Source organism: Semicossyphus pulcher, unplaced genomic scaffold (assembly GCF_022749685.1).
Source record: "Semicossyphus pulcher isolate SPU_LCO1_2020_fin unplaced genomic scaffold, fSemPul1.0.p SCAF_8, whole genome shotgun sequence".
Classification (NCBI taxonomy): domain Eukaryota; kingdom Metazoa; phylum Chordata; class Actinopteri; order Labriformes; family Labridae; genus Semicossyphus; species Semicossyphus pulcher.
Window position 1 is genome coordinate 15,643,617 of NW_027211759.1, and position 22,004 is coordinate 15,665,620.

Genomic DNA, 22,004 nt, shown 5'->3' on the forward strand with positions numbered 1-22,004 from the left:
ACTTCAGCCCGCATTGCACAAACATGATATTTGGTTTAAAGATATAGTATCATCGTTATTTTAAAGTACAGTAAAGAATTAGTGCTATCTAATGGGGTAATAGTTGCCATTCTTTCGACTTGGGTTGGGACCTGTAGTATGAAGGCTCCTCGAGTTTTTCGAGGACTGAGACAGTGAGATGATTCGTTTTCAAAGGCTTGAAACAGTTGGTTCACCTTCTTCTGTGAGCTTGAAAAATATATATACCAATATACCCAGACCCACATTCCCATTGAGACGTCACCACACAGGCTAATCAGATTTAGCAACAGCCCACAGTCACGGCTCTGTGACGCTGCACTTGTGTTGCATTCCTGTAACATTGGAAAACCAGGAATGAGAGGATAACTTCCAGACATGTGTGTGAACCATCCAGTAGATGTTTAGATTTTTCATTTTGAACCAGAAATGTCAACCTGCCAATGGCGCAAAATTACAGGTTAGGGGCTCACAAAAACCCCAAGTCATTGACAGTTATCCACATTGGCACCGACATCTAAAACGAGACCCCAAACGACTCCCAAACGACCCTGCACTTATGATGCCTTTTCTAGGTTAAGTTAACAATGAAAGCAATATTTATATGTATTTTTAGGTTTAAACCATCTTACAGTTAAATGACCTAACTACCTTACCCTGTCCACAGAAAAGGTCAGCTAAAATGGACTCAGAGTGTTTTTTTTGGCTGCAGCCGGGCCATCTGTGGCAGGACAGAGCCCGAGGGCCGAAGAGATCAGAGCTGAGCTGAGTTTAAGATTGGACAGATTTGCTGAGGCAGCAGCTCAGACAGCACTTAGAGACAGAGACAGCATCAGGTGGCCAGCTGGACTAAACTTTCTCTGCACACATTTATAGTAAGGTTTAATGTAGATCACGATATAGGCTGAACTATTTGAGGCTACTTTAGCAGCTAGCAGCCAGCCGTTAGCTACTATGGGTTACTAACATCAGTTCATGTCTATCTTGTCGATTAATCAAAACAAATAGTTTAGCCTTTTCAGGACATATTCAGAGTCTTGTTGAGAAAAGTGACAACACTCTTAAAACTATCCGTCAAATGTTGCCAACTCAGCAACTTTTCAGACCCTCGAGGCGACTTATTTTCTGAAAAGTGACTAGCAACAAATATAGCGACTTTTTCAGACCAGTGAAATATATCATTGTGATTCATTCCCATGTATGCTGCTCAGAGTATTTGCAGTTCACGGCTCCTCTGCCAACAGTCAGAGTTGTTCTCTCTCCTTCTCCTCTTGACCCGTGCGCAGCAGCACTGCGCAGGCACTCAGGGACGTGCAGGGCTGGTCTGGGGCAGCGGCCAACATGTGCTCACAACCACTAAGCGTTATGCAAATAAATAATTGTGAAGGTTGTTAGTCATCCAGGTCATGGCAATTAAGCTTAATCCAAAAGGCAACTGGACTTGGTTGAAGTTCTTGAAGACGTTTCACCTCTCATTCGAAAAGCTTCTTCAGTTCTAAACTGACTGGTGGACGGAGCTACAAATATAAGCCTCTGAGGTCATTAGTATGCTAATAGCTGTGTAGTCAAGGGTGAGTCGTAACCCTGAGTACAAACAACCAGAGATGTGGACTTGACTCATGTAGACTTGGACTTGAGTCGACTCGAGTCACTGTTTTGATGACTACTACTAAGTATGTATGCAGCGCAAACTGGGAATCATGACTGGACGACTCAAAAAATGTGTGATTGTCATGACTGGATGACTGGCTGTCAGTCAAACTCCTCGCTATGGCAACACGCAACATCAAAGATCCCCGCTACCTGATGTTTTCCCGTTGCTCCTCAGTACTGTCTCAGAGCAGACCATCATCATGGCTGCGTCTGTGCCAAGATAATACAGATACAATTCACTGTCATACTTTTTGAACAGGTTATATAAATTGGCCAATAATATCATTATTAGACGGGCTATTAACACCTTGTCTTTTCTCTTTATAAAGGCCGGATACTACAGGTAAGACTGCTGGATCTTAGGTGGAAAAAAGTGACTTGACTCGGCACTTGACTTGCCTTAACTAAGGACTCGACTTGACTTGACATAACCTGATGATGACTCGAGACTTGCTTGAGACTTGGGCAAAGATGACTCGGTCACAACACTGCTAACAACTTCTGCAGAAGCGTTTCAGATGAGAGGCGAAAGTCTTCAAGAACTTCAACCAAGTCCAGTTGCCTTTTGGATTAAGCTTAGATTACATGATGATGTCACCAATATGCAAATTAGCGTAATATGTCATCTGGTGACTTCTACCGACTTTTGGAGCTAGTGCTAGCTACTTTAATTGGAAAACAGTTGGCAACACTGGCTACGGCTAAGAGACAGTTAGCTTAGCCTAGCATAAAGACTGGAAACAGGAAGAGACAGCTAGTTTGACTCGTCCAAAAAAGGTAATACAAATCTGCCTAAAACTTCTACAGCTCACTTATTTTAACTTTAAAGTGTGTCTGTTAAATCTGTACATAAGCTAAATAATCACAAATTAAGTTGAGGTTAAAAGTGAGGTAACATGGCTGGTACGTTTTAGCCAAGCGCGTTCTCTTCCTGGGGTCCTGTTGTAACCAAAATCAGAGACATGTAGGGTATGGTATCAATCTTTTTGTCTAAGTCTCAGCAAGACAGATGTAACTTGTGTTTTTCAAAATTCAAACTGTTCCTTCGGGAGATTTAATGTCCATAAATCAGCTGTGTCTCCATTTTTGTGGCTCCCTTTTGTGACTCATATCATTAGAGTTATATTCTTACAAATGTACCGTGGCCTTCTAACAGAAAGAACACATCAATGAAGACACTCAGTCATCCAGCTGTGTGTTTTTATTGTCTGAGGTTTGTGTGACGCGGTCGTATTGGTCATATTGTGCCTCTAAACTGATCAGATTAAAACAGGATTGCTTCCACTCGTCCTGTGTTCATTTCAGCGATGCGATAAGGGCGACAGGCTTTTCCCTTTTGTGTCATGGGTTGCGTGCATACGTTAGAGGCTGAATTTGATACATGTGTTGTGGCTTAGCAAACTTCCTCATTAAGGTGTATGATAGTGCGGGTGACTCACCCTGTTATCAGTCGAGCAGGCCCCTCGCTGCTCTGAATAAAAGGAAAAACTCCCTCAGAGGGAAAACAGCGGTCACTTTGACGTCATGCTCTCCCTTTTAAAAGATGGAAAGGCCAGCGATGTAGCTCACGCTGGTTTCTATGGTTACAACCTCAGATAGTGCACTAAAATAGTGTAATAAATGTGGTGAGCAGCTTGTGATAATACGAAATCCGAGAGGATTTATGAGGTTGTTTATTTATCGACAGCGGTGAAAGCAGGTCTGCTGCTGCTGTCGTTCACTGCTGGGTCTGTTTTGACTCTTGGATGGACACACGGCACAAACACAGTCGTGCAAAGGAGCTTAGCTTTAATCCCGGTATTGGTGAGACGTCACAGCTGTTTTTTCCTCGCCTGCTGCCGTACTTGTTCATTTGCAGCATAACAGCCTCCTATTACCAGTCAGGGACCTAGAGAAGAAACTCATCGGCTGAGCTCAAAGCTGGTGCGCTGCTAATCACCAGTGACCCACATGACACCTTTCAGCTGCAGCCTCGGCATGTGCTCTGCTCTCCTTTTTGTTTTTATTTCCTCCTCCGGCAATGAGCTCGTGCTCGCAGGGATCAAGGGAAGCTACTGCCTACATCCTGGCTGCTGAGCTCCTCAAAAGTCCCCATATAATCTACAGCAGATTTTCTTAGCCTGTTTAAATGAATCCACTCTCAGCCCTGGACTACCTGCGGGGCGCTGAGTGGATGTTTGGTAGCATGGAGGCGTATTTTACCATTTTATAGAGACTCTTTGGTTACACAACTTTATCAAACCAGCTTTAAGCTAAGAAAGTTGAGTATATACAATGATTGGCAGATTACTTTGAGACATGAAGGTGTGAGTACAGGGAAAGATACGTTCTGGAGTTTTCTTGGAAACAGCTGCAATCAATTGTGTTTATCCTTGAGGCCTAATACATCAATAACCATGTAAATGTAGTAACTTTCCTTCCCTGAGAAAACGTTGGTGAAGCTCTTTCTTTTTATACTTTTCTTCTAGTAAAATAGCGTGTGTATCACATGACCTGTGTGACCTGTTTGTTAGAAATTCTGCTTTTAAGATGCCTTTTTCGAAATAAAAGTTGGTATATGAATTGACTTGGATATTTCTGTAACGCAATAATTGGTGGACCTTCCAAAATTATTACTTCCCTTGTTTTGATAGAGATGTAAATGATCTGGTCAAAATAAGTTTAATCTTTTAAGAGACGACAAAACACTACTAGAAATGTAGAGATACTTCTAACAGTAAAAACACTCATCTTAATTGCGCCTGATTTGGACATTTCCTTTTTTAATCAATACAGCTGACACAAACACTGAACCGCTAATATTTCCATCGTGCTGTTAGCCAATGTCATAGTTTATGCTTTAAACCTATTTTCTTCCATTTTATGAATGTATCTAGTGATTGTGTGTTGGGGTTTAAACCCTGGTGACCTACACTAAATATAGTTCCCGAACAGGTCCTACGAAAGTTCAGGGGGAGATCTTAAGCGGCTATAGCGCTGCTCACGCTACACCTTCTGTGTAGACACAAGCCCTTATTACACTGCGGTTTCGCCTAAGCGCCGTCACGAAGCCTTTGCCACTTTAAACTGGACCACTGCCGTAAAGCCGCCCCAATGTGTGTTTTTACACAGCGTTCCGGCGTTGTGGAAGCAAAACGTGCGGCACGAGGTGTAAAAGAACAGAGTGCGCTTCAAATACACACACGCCACTGTTCTTCCCTGCTGGCTCCCCAGTTTACACTCTATTACTACCTCTTATGCCGGGTTCAAAGGCGGAACAACTTCGCCCCACCATTCCGCCTCCGTGCGTAGACGGAACGTAATAGAGGCGTAATAAACCCGCCTTGAACAGGCAGTGTATAAGGGGCTACAGTGTTACAGTAACTGCATGTCCAGTTTTCAGGTTAATAAATGTATGACTTCCTCCACCTAACATCTGTTGACTTCATCTCTCTGCTGTTTCACACTCGAACAACCACTGAGCCAAAACAATCTGCGTAGAGTTGCCTGTTAACACTCTAAAGCACGATAGATCCTTTTATAACTTATAGTCATTTATAAATAACATAAATCATTTGATGAAGCTTAAACAATAACTGCTCACACGCCCATCCATCACAATGAGCTGGTTTTTTAGCAGATTTCTCAAGTCTCATGTCGAGCTAATTTATCATTGTAATTAGTCTGATGTAAGCTCTCTTTCTTTTAACAAACAACAGCTCGGCTCTGACTCACAGGTGAGCAGGACAGGTTTCAGATCGCTCCTTATGCAATCATCTGAAATTCCTCACAGGTTCGGCCTCTGATATGTGGCAGCGTCGAGATGAATAATTCCTTTTGGTGTGCGTTCGTCTGGATGAAGGCGCGATCTGTCTAACACAGAAATATAACATCAGGGGTCATTATCTAGGATATCAGCCTGCGTGTTATCTGTCGGAGATATCTTATCCCGGGATTGACTCTAAATCCATATCCAATCAATACGAACAAGCAGACGTCTCGGAGGTGTGCGCGGTGAGGTCAAGTGGTGGTTTCTCATGCGGCCCCTGGCTGTGAGGTTTACTTCAGTGGATTGAAGCTGTGGTTGAAAGCAATGACACTTGTTCTTTCTTCGCACAGACGTTGTGTCTACTGATTATAAAAAACAAACCTCTGCCAGTTTTGGATTTCACATCTGAACTTCAAAGCTTTCTAAGTTACAACAAATTCTAAGCGAGGAGCCAAAAATCTTTCTCTTTGAAAGATGAAAGTCCTGCTTCCATTACGGCTACACTACACACAAACGCCTGCCTACTTCAGTGGACATACGGATCCACAAATGTTGGAAGAGTGTTTTATGCTTTCTGTTTAGACGAGCAATTTAATTTGCATTCAGATCAAAGATAGATTTTTTTCCCTCAAAGTCTGATTTGGGCATAAAATATGGTTGAGATTCATTGTTATTCACCAGGGCTGCTGTTTGCTTTCCTCTGCGAGTCGCGAACATTAACATTTGCAACCGCGAGCTGCTCATTGCTTTATGTCTGACATTCAGGTTAGAGGAATAAATGTCATAAAGAGATATGAATCAGAAATTAATTTCCCTTCTAAGTCCGAGCCGTCACACACGCATGTGCTGAAACCAGATAACTCCCGGTGAGAAAATGTCACCTTTTCTCGCATATCATTTTGCAAATTGAGCGCACAACAAACGGACAGCTGTTATCGCGCTCCCTGACTGATGATTAAATGAGATGTAACTTTAAAGCAGCTGTTGTTACTCCTGTGCACCTGTGGAGCTGCACCTGGCCTTCCCGCCTTTGATGCTGGACATATCTAAAGAGTTGTTTACAAGCACATACATTACGTTCACGTTTACTTTTTTTTTTTTAAGCTGTGTGGTGTGGGTACATCAAAGACAACCATTATCTTTCCCTGTCGCGTCGCCCTGCTGTCATATTGCCAGGAGAAATATGGCCGCCTCAGTGTGTCTGTTATCTAGCCAATAAAGATCCAGCTTCCCTTCAGCAGCAGCCTCTCTCCCTCCCTGTGCAGCCTGTGAATCAATAGCAGCAAACTGACTCCTGACTTATTAGTCATGTTGTCACAGAGGAGCAGCCTGAGCAAATGTAGAAGGGCCATTAGCACGATCCTTTAGTCTCTCTCTAAAGGCTGTGCACAGCCAAGAGACCTGGAGCATCAATCACGAGTCAAAGAGCCACATTTCTTAGGAGGATGGGCTTGACTTTACTTGACCAGAGCCGGTGGCAAAGGCAGAGGTCAAACTCGTCACAGAGCTCTTCGAAAGCACACACAGACGGGCTGTTTACAAGGAATCCAGCCTGTGTTCTCTCTGAATGTGTTGACAAAATGACTTGTTTTCTTGCGCAGATAATGCGGTGTTTTTCTACGCTTGAGCTCACTTACATTGTCCTCCACCATCTGGAATGACAATATGTAAGATCGCCACAGTGCAGCTAATCCCATCAGGGCTATAAAACAACTGAGATTGTTTTATTTATAATGAGATCTTCTTCGTTAATCCCTGAAGCTTAATCACGGCACATCTGATTGTGATTGTGCAGGAGGATGTCTGCGAGAGTCTGTCAGTGATTAACTTTGAGAGGAATATTGTGAAAGTCTATTGTGTGTGTGTTTGTGTGCGTGAGTCTCTGCATGTGTGAGAGACTGCTGCAGACGACTGATGACGGAGCAATGACGTCTCCGCGAGATGAGTCACGCTCCACGTCCCCGCTGACGATACTTTTCATACACACACACACACACACACACACACACACACACACACACACACACGCCAGTGCCACTTGTCATTTTGCGACAGTTCTCGTTCACTCCAGGCTCTCAGCAGCCGCCACCTCACATCCCTCCACAGCAGCACCGTATAGCTCCACAAACACAGAAGCTTTTCCTTCAAATACACTGTCGGCTCTGCTTCTGCCACAGTGCATGATAAGTTCAACATGTTGTAGTTTAAAATGTGTATGAAAAACTGTAAAATCATAATATGAAGTGACTCCACAGAGCCACAAATGACAAACGGGACTAGGTGGTCTTTCAGGTCAAAGAATCCCAGAAACAGCTCCACAGATTGAGTAGTGACATTGATGGAAAGCAGCTATGAAAACAAAGACATGGGTGCACAATACTGGAGAGTGTGTACAATGATTTATAGGAAAACATGTTTATAGTAGTTATGTGAAGAATAAGTAAGACAGAGTCCACAAAATACGCTAGTATGTGGGGTTGTAGTTAGAAACAGTCCTGCTTTTAGCTTCATGCTAACAACAGTAGGCTTGCACAATGCTATCACAATGGAGTGCTAACATGCTGTTGCTAAACAGGAAAAAGGTTTTCTAGGATTATCATTTTATACACTGCTATTAGAGCCACGCTGCTAACATGGAAAAAAAGATTTGCCTGACATTAGACAGAATTGTCAATTAGTAACTCTCAGTTCCTCTTCAGCCTGCAATAGCTCCACTCTAACCAAGTGCACGGGGGCTGGTGATTGATTTAGGCTAATTTAAGAGCATTGTATCTGCCTGAATCTGGTGTCATTTTAAGTCGACACTAATCTCTATTTACAGACTCTAAATAGAAATGTAGAATTGGTAAGCAGTGACGTGGATTTTAGGGACGGCAAGTGTTCTGGTTTCCGTTTGTCGTACGCTGGTAGTCCGAGTAATATTGACCAATCATGTATCAGCAGGCTGCGGCGTCTGTGTGGAGAGCAAAAGCAGCCAGAACATAATGCGCCGTAATGACATCCCGGCTCCCGTCAGCGTCATCTGACTATGATTTAGCTTCTGATTAATCTCTATAAACAGTAGGGGTGTAACGGTATACAGGAGTCACAGTTCGGTACGTACTTCGATTTCTGGGTCACGGTTCGGTATGAGTTCGGTACAACAGGAAAAAAGCAACAAGAAGTCCCAAATGCATGGTTCCAGGTTTCTTTTCATTTATTTTGGACAGACAGTAGTGCAAGTTAGTCTGAGGGTCCTTTAGAACTACCTGAGATAGTTGGTGCAGCCTGTCAACAGTTAACAAAAGAGAGAAAACTAACTAAGAAAACTAGGCTTTTTAAAAACAGCGGGGTAAGTTGTTGGACCCTCGTTTTTTTCCCCTCGCTCCGGTGATTGGCACATCTGGGTGATGCCGTCTGATATGCATAGGCATGTTCGATGTGTTTCCACTGACACAACTGCCGAACAACGCCAGCACACCGTCCTGCTAGTTAGCGTCTGCTCTGCTTCTTCTTCTGCATTTGCTGTTAAATTGCGTTTGGCAAAACAGTTTTACGCGCATTACCGCCCCCTGGATTAGAGTGTGGATACTGCCATGTAAGACTGCATTCATTTCTCCACTCAGACTGACGGATTCTTCGTATGACTGCATGCACCAGACCGTGACGGTTCGGGACGAATACACATACCATTACACCCCTAATAAACAGACATCTGCATGCTAACAGCTAACAATCTGTTCTAAAGTTCAACTTGAGATAAATTCCCTTGACGCTGCGTCACGAAAGCCGTTCAGAGTTTTTAGATTTCCCAACTTCCTCAAATGCATCAAATGATCAATCCAACCTCTGTTCAACAAACGAGCATTTTAAATGTTTTCTTCTCCTCTTGAGGACAGACCTGACAAAGCTTAATTTTTACAAGTCTACATCATGATGTTGAAATTTCAGCAAAAGTAAGACCCGTTAATTAATGTAAATCACAAGAAAAACTTTATTTTGTTCTCTAAACAACGCAGCACGTGGAACAGGAAGTCTTGACTGGAAGTTGTTTATCGCTAACCGCTGGCTACACGCCCGGCATGTTCACCGTTGTCCCCAGAGGCTGTACTGTTGTCAGACTATAGCGGATGGGATCTGAGATTGAGCCAACACTAATGTGAAGCCATGCCAACATTCATGTAAAGCAAGCATCTAATTATTGTTATTGAAACGAAAACTATATCCGGAGAAACCCTGTTTTGTGTCATGATGCCAAAATCACCCTTTACCTGGTATGTGTTTTTTTTTAATAATCCAATATTTAGTTGTCATGGAGCGCTTTAATATTTTATTCTCGACGCTTTATACTGGAGATAGGACTGTGCATGCCTCATTGTTACGAGCACGTTGAGACACTTTTGAAACCAGTTCTGTGCAGCCATCTATTTTCGTCATGCTCCACTAATCCCCCTCTCCCTCTCTGGCTGTGTGTATTGTACACAGCAGGCCCGGATGATTTAAAAGAGTGCCTGGCATGAGTAGGAAAGGTGCTGGAAGTGCTGAAGTGCCGTCTCACGTGTGCTGCTCCTGTGTCCCTCTCTCATGCCACGCTCTGGAAAACAGACTCTGTCGCAACATCGCGGTTATACAACACGGCACAGCTAGTGGCACAGTGTGCGGGAGGTGATGCCAGTGAAGCATGACAGTATTGTCAGTGTTCCAACACATACAGCATGTTGGACACCAACATATGAGAGGTAGTGATCAGAGGTGAGCGTAGGACAGCAGCTACAGATGTCAGCCTTTCTAATATGGAGCCTGACACGAGAATAGATGATTTATTTTTGTTGATAGAAAACCTTTAGAGGAAATCTTGTCTTACATTTTTGGTACAAATATTTTTAAAGCAGCTTAGAGAGTGAGGGTTCATGAAGCCTGTTGAGAAAAAGAATCAACTAAAAATAAAAGTCAGGATCTCAGAGGGAAGACAGAGATTGGAGTTTCAACCAGTGGTGGAATATTAGGCCAATTATTGTACATAGAAAAATAATAATAAAACCAAAATGAGTACTACTTTTAAGAATAAATTTTGCTGAGCCATTTCTGTACTTTAACTCAATTCAAATTAAGATTGCATGACTTGTAATTAAGTATTTTTACATTCTGGTATTGATAAACTTACATACAGGGACTTTGTGGTTTCTTTTACGACTAGTAGAGCTCTGGAGTAACATTTTGTGTCTCCTCAGTGGGTCCCCATTTTGTTTGTACACAAGCACACAAATATAGGGAGAAGAGAGGATGGCAGCAAGCAACAGGCAGAGGGCAGGAGTCGAGCCTGCGGCTTCTACGTCGAGGACTGTAGCCTCTATTCATGGGGCGCCTGCTCTACCCTGAGCTAAACCAGCACCCGCCACTAGTTTAAAGGGGGGTATTATGCTAATTTCAAGCTTCATGTTTAACTCTGTGATACCTGTGAAGAAGATTAGCATGATTTAAAGTCCTCGTTTTTCCTCACACTGGTGCTCTGTGCAGCCCTCATACAGCCTCTGCCTGAAACGACTCAGTCAGCTCTGTTCCTTTAAGAAACCCCGCCCCTACAAGCCCGCTTTCTTCTGATTGGTCAGCTCTCTGAAGCCTGCTGAGCATGTAGAAAAAGCTGTGTGAAACCTGGCGTTCACAGCAGCCTGCAGACTCAGCTGAGAAGCCTGGGGATTACTCCAACATACTTTTACCTACAGATTTGAAACTTCACCCACATTTAGTCTGGACATCCAACATTGTAACATTATATATATGTCTTAAAATGTGATACAGCATAATACCCCCTCTTTAACCCTGTTATGCTAACAGTTGGTGGCGGTAACATAAAAACAGTGATGATAAAGAATAGTGCTAGCTAGTAAACATAGATGTAAAAACTGCAGGATTTACAGTAATTCAAAAGTCTTTGTCAATGGTTCGAAAAGGATACACATGGTGTGTTCATCATGGTGGATCCAACAACCTTCTGATTTCAACCTGAACAATTGTTCGTGTTCGCAGGAGGGAAACAGGCTTCTCATGGTCCTCATGACCTTTCTCTCAAAGCTCATATCAGGAAAGTTTAAACAAGACGAGGTTAAAACCTAGCAAACCAGCTGACAAAAATCACGTCATAGATTTGAAACGTCGCTCTAACACCCCCTCTTTGCCCAATGTTAATAAATTGGTAAAAAAAGAAGCAAATTGGGTTAAAAATGAATATATTTACCCATAATACACTCAATACTCTGATAAATGGGCTAACTTAGCCAAATACTGACAAACTAAAAAAAACTTTTGTGTCTTATCGTTAGCTAAAGTTAAAAATAGACTGGGGAAGTTTTGTTCCTTTTTTGTTTTGCTCGTCAACCAAACGTTGATAAGTATTATTCTGACTATACTCCTGTTTGCCCTCCTTTGACTGCTGTAAAATGAGAATGTTGTTGGATATATTTGTTTTGTCGTCACAGATCATCCCTCCTGGAAAAAACTTACGAGCCCTGGTCAACACCTTCCCTACACCAAAAACAAAGCTATAGAGTTACCAGGACAAGGACTGCATCGCAAAGGGAATCTGGTAATCTAAGGTGGGATAAAATATGTGAAAAACAAGTTTCCTCACGGCAATGTAAAACTCAAACAAGACACTGACAAAGCTCTAACCCGTGTGGCGGTCACGCAATGCAAAGCAAACTTTAGAGCAAACGGCTGCTCCACTATTTGCTCTAAAAATGTGCTATCTGTGTGTAACTCAATAAAAGCACATTTCACTTGTTGAGATTTACTGTCCCACTAAATTTCCCCTGTCCGAGGAAAGCAGAAGTAGATAAAACTGAGGGCAGTGCTATATTACAGCCACGGCTGTCGATGGGAGCGATAAGCCTGCGAGCAGTAGGGGAAAAAGGTAAACATCCAGAGAGATTAGATGAGGGACATGCACAGTTCAAACAGCGGTCTGGGTGGCAAAACACTGCTGCGGCGCCAAAACAACACAACATTTAGTTTTCAAAGAGTCTCCTCTGTTCAGATTTAATTCATACATTTCTTTTAAGCTTCAGATCAACACATGAAGCTTCAAACTAATGTGGCAGCGGTTGTAGTGAACTAGAAGAGAGCCTGCTGATTGAGAGCTGAGCCCGATCTTATCTGGAGCGTGTTGCAGCTGTCAGAGCTTGCTGGCCTCCTCCTGGAGCGTGAGGTCTGGGTGTGGTTTCATGTCAGTGCTGGGAAAAGACACACACGGAGCCCAAAAGCTACAGTAAACGTGTTCAGGTCACGTGACGATGCAGGCGAGAGTTCAGTTTTAGCTGGAGCCCGTCACTGATGACAAACAGACAAACAAAGAAACATGTATTTCCTAATGGTGTCAGTTACCGCGGACTGTTTGGTTCAGGAGAGAGAACGGGTTGATTCATCACAGTGTTTCCAACAAAGCAGACGACTCAAAGGTCACATTATTCATTTGACCCAGGTGGTTCTGCAGAGTGAGTCACACCACCACAGAGAGGAACTCCACCTCACAGATTTTCTGAGTGGACAACATGCTTACGTATCAGGAGCCAAAGGGGAGGAGGGATCGTGTGCCTGAAAGTGACACACAGCAGACCAGCTCTGTTGTGGGTGAGTCACTGTACCTGTCTGCTCGCAGTGCCTGATGCAACGAAAAGCAGAAATGCCCGTTTTTTCTTGTATCACGTTTCATTTGATGATCAGAAGAGAGATATGTTTGCAAAAAGAGGCAGAACACATGCAATTACCACAAATGGACCCAGCCTTTTAATTAATGCTAGCTGAAACTTATGAAACATTTTTCACATTTTACGAGCAGAAGTCACCGACGTGTCACCTCTTTCAAAGGGCGGCCCCACCCGCGAGTGTTGTCAGTCATCGCCAGACTCGCTCCCATCACTCGTATATATCTGACACTTTCTCATGTTTCCATTTTGCTTTGTGAGCGTCTCAGTCTCAGTTCTGAGAAATGTCACTGTTACCTTTTTCAGCTGCATTCCCCGCTGGTTATGGGTGTGGCAGAGAAAGGCTCCTACACACGCCAACTTCCCCGACAGTGTCAACAAAGATTCCCCTCAAGCACATTTCCAGGAAGACATTTCACTGTTTAATGCATGTTATCTATTAGTTCTGGGTCAATATTTAATATTTAATGTCATCCAAAGTGCTTGTTCAAAGGCTCCAATTAATTTAGCAATTACTTTCAAGGCCGGTTTGATATAATACAGGTCAAAACTGTGAGCTGATCCACATGATTTTTCCTCATGACATTTCAGGCTGGGTGAAATCATTGTTTGATGCAGGATGTTTGGACAAGGTTTCTACTGTGACACTTTTTAACTTCTTTCTAAAACAAAATTATTAATAGCACAAGTACATTTTTAAGTAAGAATGTCTTAGCCACAATGCTAGCAAGTCATGCTAGCGTTGAGCCACTGTGATGATTTTAGCTTTAAATTAAATTAGGTACTCACAAATTTGTGGTCCCCCTAAAAATGAAAAGTAATGACTTTGATGCTGCTTATTTTGTGCCATCATGGTCCAAAACTTTAATTTGTTCAGTCCTTCAAAAATGGTTTATGAGCAAATACCTGCAAAACTACTGACATTCCCGTTAGCATAAGTTGCACTTTGGCACAAATAGCCAATGCTAGCATCCTAACACCCTAATTTAGATGGGGTGAATAATGTTAACATTATAACTGATAAAAGTAAGTATAGCAGCATTGTCAGTGTGAGCATGTTAGCCTGCTAATGTTAGCATTACGATTATACTACTCTGTCTCATAGAATGGCTAGCGTGGTCGTCTAGCTAGCATCCCATGCAACATGGTGCAGAGCACAGACCAACAGTCATTGATAGTTTGCAAGTGACAATATTGTCATTTTCACCCCTTGTTGTGTAGTATCAAATGTTCTTGTAAATCCCTGTCAGGCTCGCTGAAGTAGTCTTACATTGTGTTCATACACAATAACATAACATTCCTTTTGGCACCACCGTCGATCAAATGTCATGAAGTCAAAATTATGAGCTTCTCGTTGTCCACGCTCAGTTGTTTCTTGATTTTCACAGGACACAAGATACAAATAGTAAGTGGTGCTTATACGAAGTCAGCTTCCCAACACTCATACACCCCGTCTCCTGGCATCATTATAATGCTTTTGATAAGGTTTTGTGGACTGGTAAACAACAACAGGTAAAAGTCCAGGACTTTATCAGTCTATTCTTGACATGTTGTATTTTAGAGAAGTTATTTATCAGACAGTGTCCACAATTTAATTTCACACTGCAACAACATCGCTGTATGACCCTGTTGAACTGCCAACTAACACATGATATTGCACAATAACTATCAATCATCAAGGTAAGCACTGTACTTTCCCATGAACCAAAGCCTCACTCAACTTGCTCCACCCTGTCTCTGTACTGCCAGGTTTAGTAAGCTGGTGTATACAAGCCTCTAACAGGCATCAGGGCCATCTCCCCCAGGGCCCAGAGAGAGCGAGATTCTCCTCTCTCCTACACCATTATGACTTGTTTGTTTTTCTGCCCGTAGAAACTGATAATGATAGCCATCTGTCTCCACAGTGTCTCTTTTGTTGCATTATGAGGTATTTGTTTAGTATGTGATTATCTCCTATACTTGCATGTTTTGGTTCACTTGTCTCAGCAGGTAATCTGTTGGTTTACTTATTATCTGTGTTATTTCATGCGGGATACACCAGGGTTCAATTCTGGGTCCTCTACAGTTCTTTCTTTAGATGCTGCTTATGGGAAAACATTTGACAGTATAAAATTAGTTTCTATTGCTTGGCATGTACTGCAGACTGTGGAGTAATTCAACGCTATTGTATTTTTCTTTAACAGTGTACAATGATGAATTATTCTGTTTTTATTCTGCTTTAGTCATTTGTGGTTGATTTACACTGAATGTGGCCTTTTCCTGATGAACAAATCTACAACACATGCTTCTTAATGCTGATTTTCTTTGTGTATAAAGAACAATTTCTTTTTGTTTGCAATTCTCTAATAACTTACATCAAAACCTGAATAACGTTGATTTAAAGATTGATTTAATGACACATTAATGCAACAGTAGAATGCTTAACTGGCTGACATTTTCCATCTAGTCTTTGATTAAACTATTAATATATGAGTAAGTATGACACATCCTAGTGTTCTAATTAAGTCCACTTCAGCACTGAGGTAGCTCGCATTTTTGCCAAGAGCAAGAGTACAGTGACACCTTTGCTGCCAGCACCAGGGTTTAAGCTTCTGTCGGTTGACAGTCAGCCAACACAACTTCACAGCTCACAATTTGACGCTGAAAAAGTCCTCAAATGTGTTGTGTTTACTTTCATGCATGGCTAGAAACATATGTATGTACTGTATACTGTAAAATGGAAGTAGTGCAGGCTACTTGTTCTTGTAAGTGTAGTATTATTCAAACAAAAAATAAGCAGCCGCCAGTGACACTTAATGTTGTTGACTTAGTGGCTCTGCAGGGCTAATGAGGGAGACTCCCTCGTGGCCTCCGGAGGTTTTATGAGTGTTAGAGTTGCTCCTGTCCAGAGATCAACAGATGTTAGCTCCCCCTGCTCTCTGATAATGACCTGCGTACTAAGGGGATGCAGCCTGTGCCTCTGACTAAGTAGTACATCTCAGTGGGGAAACGTTTTGACGCATGCTTCTGTTGCTTGAAAAGGCAAGCGCGAAGGAGTCTTACGTCAAGTCTCCACTTTCAAAGGCTCAGGGCTTTAATGGCAGAGGAAAAATGTAAATGTTTCTTTCATTCGATTTAGTCCCGACCAGCCTGTCTGTTGCAATCAGTCAGGTAAATGCTCCAGACTTTTCCAGGGGTTTCATTACCCTCGTACTCACCATTTTTCAGCTGTAATCACATCAGACTCTGCAGCACGCCCATCACCCACACGCCGAGGTACAGACCACTCCACTGCGCTGTGTTGAATCATACTGTCTGCCCAGCTTTGCACACTGTCTGATAAATAACTGTGAAGTGCCCTTAGCAGCACTGTTTGCAACAGGTGGCTGACAGAGTTCAATCAATGCATCCGCCAGAAAACAGAGAGAGGCTAATGAGATTTTCCCCCATTGTCACTCCGTCATTTACAGTGCAGACACGCTGAGCCTGTCAAATCTACTCTGAGACATGATGTCTGTCACGGCTTGAGACTCTCAGTTTTGACAGCTTATTTGCTCAAAAAATGTTAAGAAGGTATAAGTCCTGTGCCTTTCTTAAGGAAAGATTTGACACATTGGGAGTTAGACGAAAAGATCATTACCAGACACGCTCATATCTGTACCGTGAATACGAAGCTTTAGTAGCAGCAAGTTAGCTTAGCTTAGCTTAGCTTAGCTTAGACAGGAAACAGGGGGTAACATCTTACCTCGCTCGATCTAAAGGTACAAAAAAACTTTTAAAGCTCTTTTATTGTGAAACAGGCTCACACAACTGCTCACAGCCATGAAGTGCTATTGCACTTAACAAATTGTAAAATGACAAACTGTCGTTTAAACACTTTAGTTTTTGTACGGCTAAAACTAGCAAGACTAGATTTGCGGGTTTTAGAGCTGCTTGTAGTTGCTTCCCCTTGTTTCAAGTCTTTTTGCTGAGATTATCTTACTGTCTTTAACTTCACATAAACCGTAGAGACATCTAAGACATCAAGGAAGAAAAAAAGGGTAATGTTAACGGTTCCTTTTAAAGCCGCTTTCTCACTGATCAAAAAACCCCGCTAACGCCCGGCTTTTTTGCTTAATGGGAAAGGCTACAATCACCATTCAGACCCGGGTCAAATGACTCTGCAGTAGACCCGGGTAATTATTGCCTCGGCTCTGATCAGCATTGATGGGAACACAAAACGAGGGTTGACACGCTAATCTCCACCACCCTTTGCGGCGTGATGCTATGCTCCGTCAGTAACTTCTGCGACTTTATCTGAGCAGCGCTCGAACATCGTTCCAAATTTATCGGCACTGAGTTTGATACACAGACTGAATGAGTGATAGATACAATAAAAACCTAACCACCGTAATATCTTTACTGTATACTGATCCTGAAAAGAGACAGAAAGCAGTATACTCCACTGGCAATGGAAAAAGAGACAATTGGCATCTATAGGCGGGACTTCCCGGGTCTGAAAAACCTGCATCAATGCGCTAAATTCGATGGAAAAGTGCCCCTTAGCAGACGCTTTCTCTTGGGGTTTAGAGTCCGAGTAGTTTTCAATTACTGGATGACCTGTATAACCTTTTAACTATTTCATCTTGGAGTTGAGCTTAGTTTGTAACATGCTGTTTCATTACGCCTGTTTTCACCTCAGTGTGTAAAGAAAATCACAATCCAAGCAGCAAGCAACCTCAGTCGCTCACTCACGTTGAAAGAGCTGGCATGAAGCTCTGATTCTCTTCCCTGTGTTATGGCTGAATTAGCCTCCACAGCACACAGCCCTAATCAGCTGAATCAAAACAATCATTAACTAACCTCTCGCTGCCTCCTTCTTTCTGTTTTTTTTTTTACTCTGCCTCCCTCTCTACACACGGCAGAGAAGGAGACTCTAGATTACACCTCAGAGACCAACACCCCCCCTCATGTCCCATCATCCCATTCGCAGAGCTCCGAAATACAAACAGGACCTCACGCACAGCACACAGTATGAAGCACACACACACACACACACAGAGAAAAACAATGCTATTAGAGCAACGTGTTCAGTACATTTGAACATTATGTTGTCAACAATGTTCTGCTTCACTTTCTGTCTGTAAAATGGATTCGACTCGTGGATTTTGCTCTAAATCCTGCAGGTTTTAAGGCTTTTACCGCCGCATGATAATTCTGGGTGCACAGACGTGTTTGTTTTTATGCATTAGTCCTCTGAACAGCTATTTGGTACAGTATGTCCTACGTGAAGCACACAGCAAACTGCCGGTGAACTCTTTAATGTAAGTGTTTAATCGAGGTTTATATGAAAACATTTTTTGTTTCAGGTGACAGAGCTCACTGGAGGACTGTTGTGTCCACTCACAGATGGCTCTAGGTAGAGTGCTTGAAACTAGCTAATAATGTTTAATTTACTCTAATGGGTGTGGGCTTGCACAAACACTGGCACAGGGTTGATATTGTTGCTTTCAGAATTAAATGAATGGTCACAATTTGGATGCTTATAAAATAGGTTAATATACAGTGTATTTCCTGTCTTACAGCAGTGAAAATGGCAGAAAATGGAACCAGATTAAATCACATTAGACACATTTCCTTTTTCCCTCTTTCTCAAAAGACTTGTTTCATTATAACACCAAATCTCCCCAAATCACAGTGGTATTAAAACCTCATTCTCATGTGTCCGAGTTATCTAAAGTAAACGTAAAACTATAATCAATGGGGATTTTGTCAGCGTCACATCAATCTCCTCTGTGTTTATACTGGCTCTGTAATGGTGTAAAGGTCATAAACTGAAGCCATTGGTGGTAATATGAGTGGTGTCCTCCCACAGGTTGGGAGGTTACAAACACACCATGGATAGGCGACCTCTGAATGGTGTCAGGAGGAAGCCATCTGCTCCTGTTTATGGCTCATTAACCCCGCTACCCCTGGATAACCAGGCGACCCCCACAGCAACAGGTACAAGAGGTCTGGGCTTCTTGTTGATGATACTTTGAATAAAAGCCAAGTCTTGTTTCTGCTTCAACGTATTCCTTATTCAATAGTTTCTAATGAAACAACAATAACTGGAGAATCCTTACCTTCCCAAAAGTCCATAAGCATATTGCGAATCTGCCAGCAGCAATGTGATCTCGCCGTTCTGCATGGACATGACACACTCCTCCAGGGCCTGCAGGTGCCAAGAGACAACGTGCTAAGTAGGGGACTGACTGAACTTTTTAAATAATAACACAATATATGTTTGAGCATTTCAATTTCCCTGATTTACAAAAACCTCTCATGAAATATCTCTATCTATAAAATGTTAATGTATTTGTACTTGAACAGGTATAAAGGTCATGACTTTGATGATCCCCTGACCTTTGCATGGACATAATTTGATTTTGAGTTTGTCTGGAAATTTGATACATAATTAAATATTTAATACATTTATTTACCAAATTTTTTTCGAGCTTTAGAACTTACGATGTTCTTCAACCTCTTCAGCTTCAACCTCACTTTGTATCTAGTGCTAATTAGCAAATGTTAGCATCCAAGTGCGTTAAAATGAGTTGGCAAACCTCTTGGACATTACACTTGCTGAACATCAGCATGTAAGTATTTTGACTGTGATGTTAGCTTGACTAGCTAGTTGCTAGCATGGTTGTTGACTCTAAAGCCCTGTTTGGACTGGGGGCGGCAGGTTAGCTCAGTGGTTAAATCTTGCATCCACACCCCTTACAGTCCTCAATGCTGTGCTCCCGGCCTTCCAGCCTCGACCCATTGCAGAGTGTCACCCCCTGTGTACGATTCTATCCACAGTCCTGTCTCGCTCAATAAAGACACAAATCGGCCAAAAAAATCTGGACTTCAAAAATTCACATAACAGGCGATATTGTACAGTGTGATTCTAAAGTGTCTTTTGCATCATTAGCAATTCAACGCACAACAATTATATCTCATGCTTCTGTGATAGAAAGGTACATCATCAGCGTATGTCATTACTAACAACAAAGTTATTAGCACAGCAACCCCATATAGGTAGGTAGTTAATATCTGGAAAACAAATACGATCTGATCTCAATGATCTGATATGAGATACCAATCTGATTTGCCTGCAGTCTGAACAAAGCCTTGGTTTTGTTTACCTATTTTCTCAGTCTCTATTGGTCACTAACAAAGTGTGATGCACAGAAAAAGCTACCCTACATGAGAAAAGCGGGTTAAGGAGTTAAAAGCTTTCACCTGGTTTACATCTCCCTCTCCGATAACGAACACAAGCTTGCAGTCCTTCTCCACCACAGTGCGGTCCTCCAGCACACACTGCAGCTTCACAGTGACCTCCTGACCCCAGGTGGGGCACGGTGCGTGCAGGCCCCTGGACTCCAGCACCTTCTTCCTCAACAGCCGGTCCTCTGCGTGAGGGAAGAAGAGGTCATGCAGGGGTTAATCTGCTGGTTATATGTGCTCAGAAACAGCCAGTAAAAAACAAGCTTGATCACATGTTGGTCCCTTTTGTTTTGTTGTGGTTTTATACTAAACTAGATGTGAAGCTTCAAATGAGGGGAATGAATGGATTAGTTACTGTAAAGATGCAAAATATACCGAGTCTAAAGTGTGTCTCCATGTGTAGTGCACAGATGTATCCTCACCTGTGATGTCCTGCCAGTCTTCTGCCACGAACAGCTTCTCAAAGGCGGAGGAGGTCCACTCCTCCGTCACATACTCTGGAAAGAGACTCTCTGCCGAGCTGTCCCTCTCCGTCACATCCTCGTCTGTTGACGGGTCTTGGAACCGAACCATCTTCCAGCTGTTTGTTTTTCTCAGATTCCTGCGTTTCTTGCATTCTGCGTCTGCACTTTCTCTCTCAGGATCAGAGGGGCTTTTCATCTTGGTGCTTCTTCTCTCGACTCCACAGATCTCCGTTCCAGCCGGCTCTTTCGCACACAGCCCCTTGCTTTCCTCTGCAGGCCCACTGTGCAGCTTGGTGTGGCTGTCCATGTCTGCACGCTCAGGAATAGCCTCTCCTACTTCAGGCTCTGTAGGCTCTCCTGTAAGGTCTTCATGCTCTTCCCATGTCGGCTCTGTCTCCATGTCACTACAGAGAGCGATGGATACCATCTACATAAGTCTTTAAAAGAGATGATCCTCCTTGTCCAGCCAGTGTTTCCACTTATGTGCAGGTTAGTTCTGTTGTGAAGCTACGTCTGCCATCTACGCTCTTTCAGAATAAAAATTTCTCCATGACGTAATATTTACAAAATCCATGTTGCGTTTCAGCTCCGAGTGCATCCCTGAAATCCTGGCTTGATCTACTAATTTTTAAAAGCTCCCTCCCGCCCGCAGCTGCGTGGTTCCTGCACTCCTGTTGCACTTTGACCTCCGCTCACTCCTGATTGTCCTTCCTCTGTCTTACTCTCCGCAGTCCGATGATGCGGCAGCGACAAAAAATGATCAATGTAAAGAAACTGTGCAGCGCATCGAAGCACTCCCAGCCAGCAGGCTTGTGCAGTGGTAATCTGCCGGATTAGAAGAGAAAAACCTAATCTGCCAGAACGTCTGTAAGCTTCTTAATGACTTCACCGTCGTGCCCCATAGTGCAGTTTCCATGAATGCAATCTACCAATAAGATCTGCAAGAACACAGAAACAATACATTTTTTATTGTGTAAAACTGCTGGAGGAAACTCATCTAACATCATGTGTGTGTAATTTAATGTAGTGTATTCCCAAGTTTTCTTGAAAGTTGACAGAAAGGCTGTTTTGCACCCATTAGCGTAATTATAAATGATACTTGCCCATTTTTCTGAGCCTTAAATTATTGATAAATGGAGAACTGTAAGTGTCTATCCAGGAAGTTCAGCAGACAACGACAAGGATGTAAAATATTTATGGTGTGTTGGGACTTTGTTGAGTGAATCACCA

The 22,004-nt window shown here is 42.7% G+C and overlaps 1 protein-coding gene across 1 annotated transcript in view; it reads right to left on the reverse strand.

Annotated features, from left to right (window-relative positions):
* Positions 1–21,201, reverse strand: part of fkbp16 (FKBP prolyl isomerase 16) — a 33,356-nt gene extending 12,155 nt beyond the window's left edge. Inside the window, exons 1-3 of the mRNA XM_069686522.1 lie at positions 20,733–21,201; positions 20,326–20,495; positions 19,182–19,270 (exon numbers count right to left, since the gene is read on the reverse strand). Coding sequence (XP_069542623.1) covers positions 19,182–19,270; positions 20,326–20,495; positions 20,733–21,201 — 728 coding nt within the window. The remainder of the gene's footprint in view (positions 1–19,181; positions 19,271–20,325; positions 20,496–20,732) is intronic.
* Between the last annotated feature and the right edge of the window lie 803 nt (positions 21,202–22,004).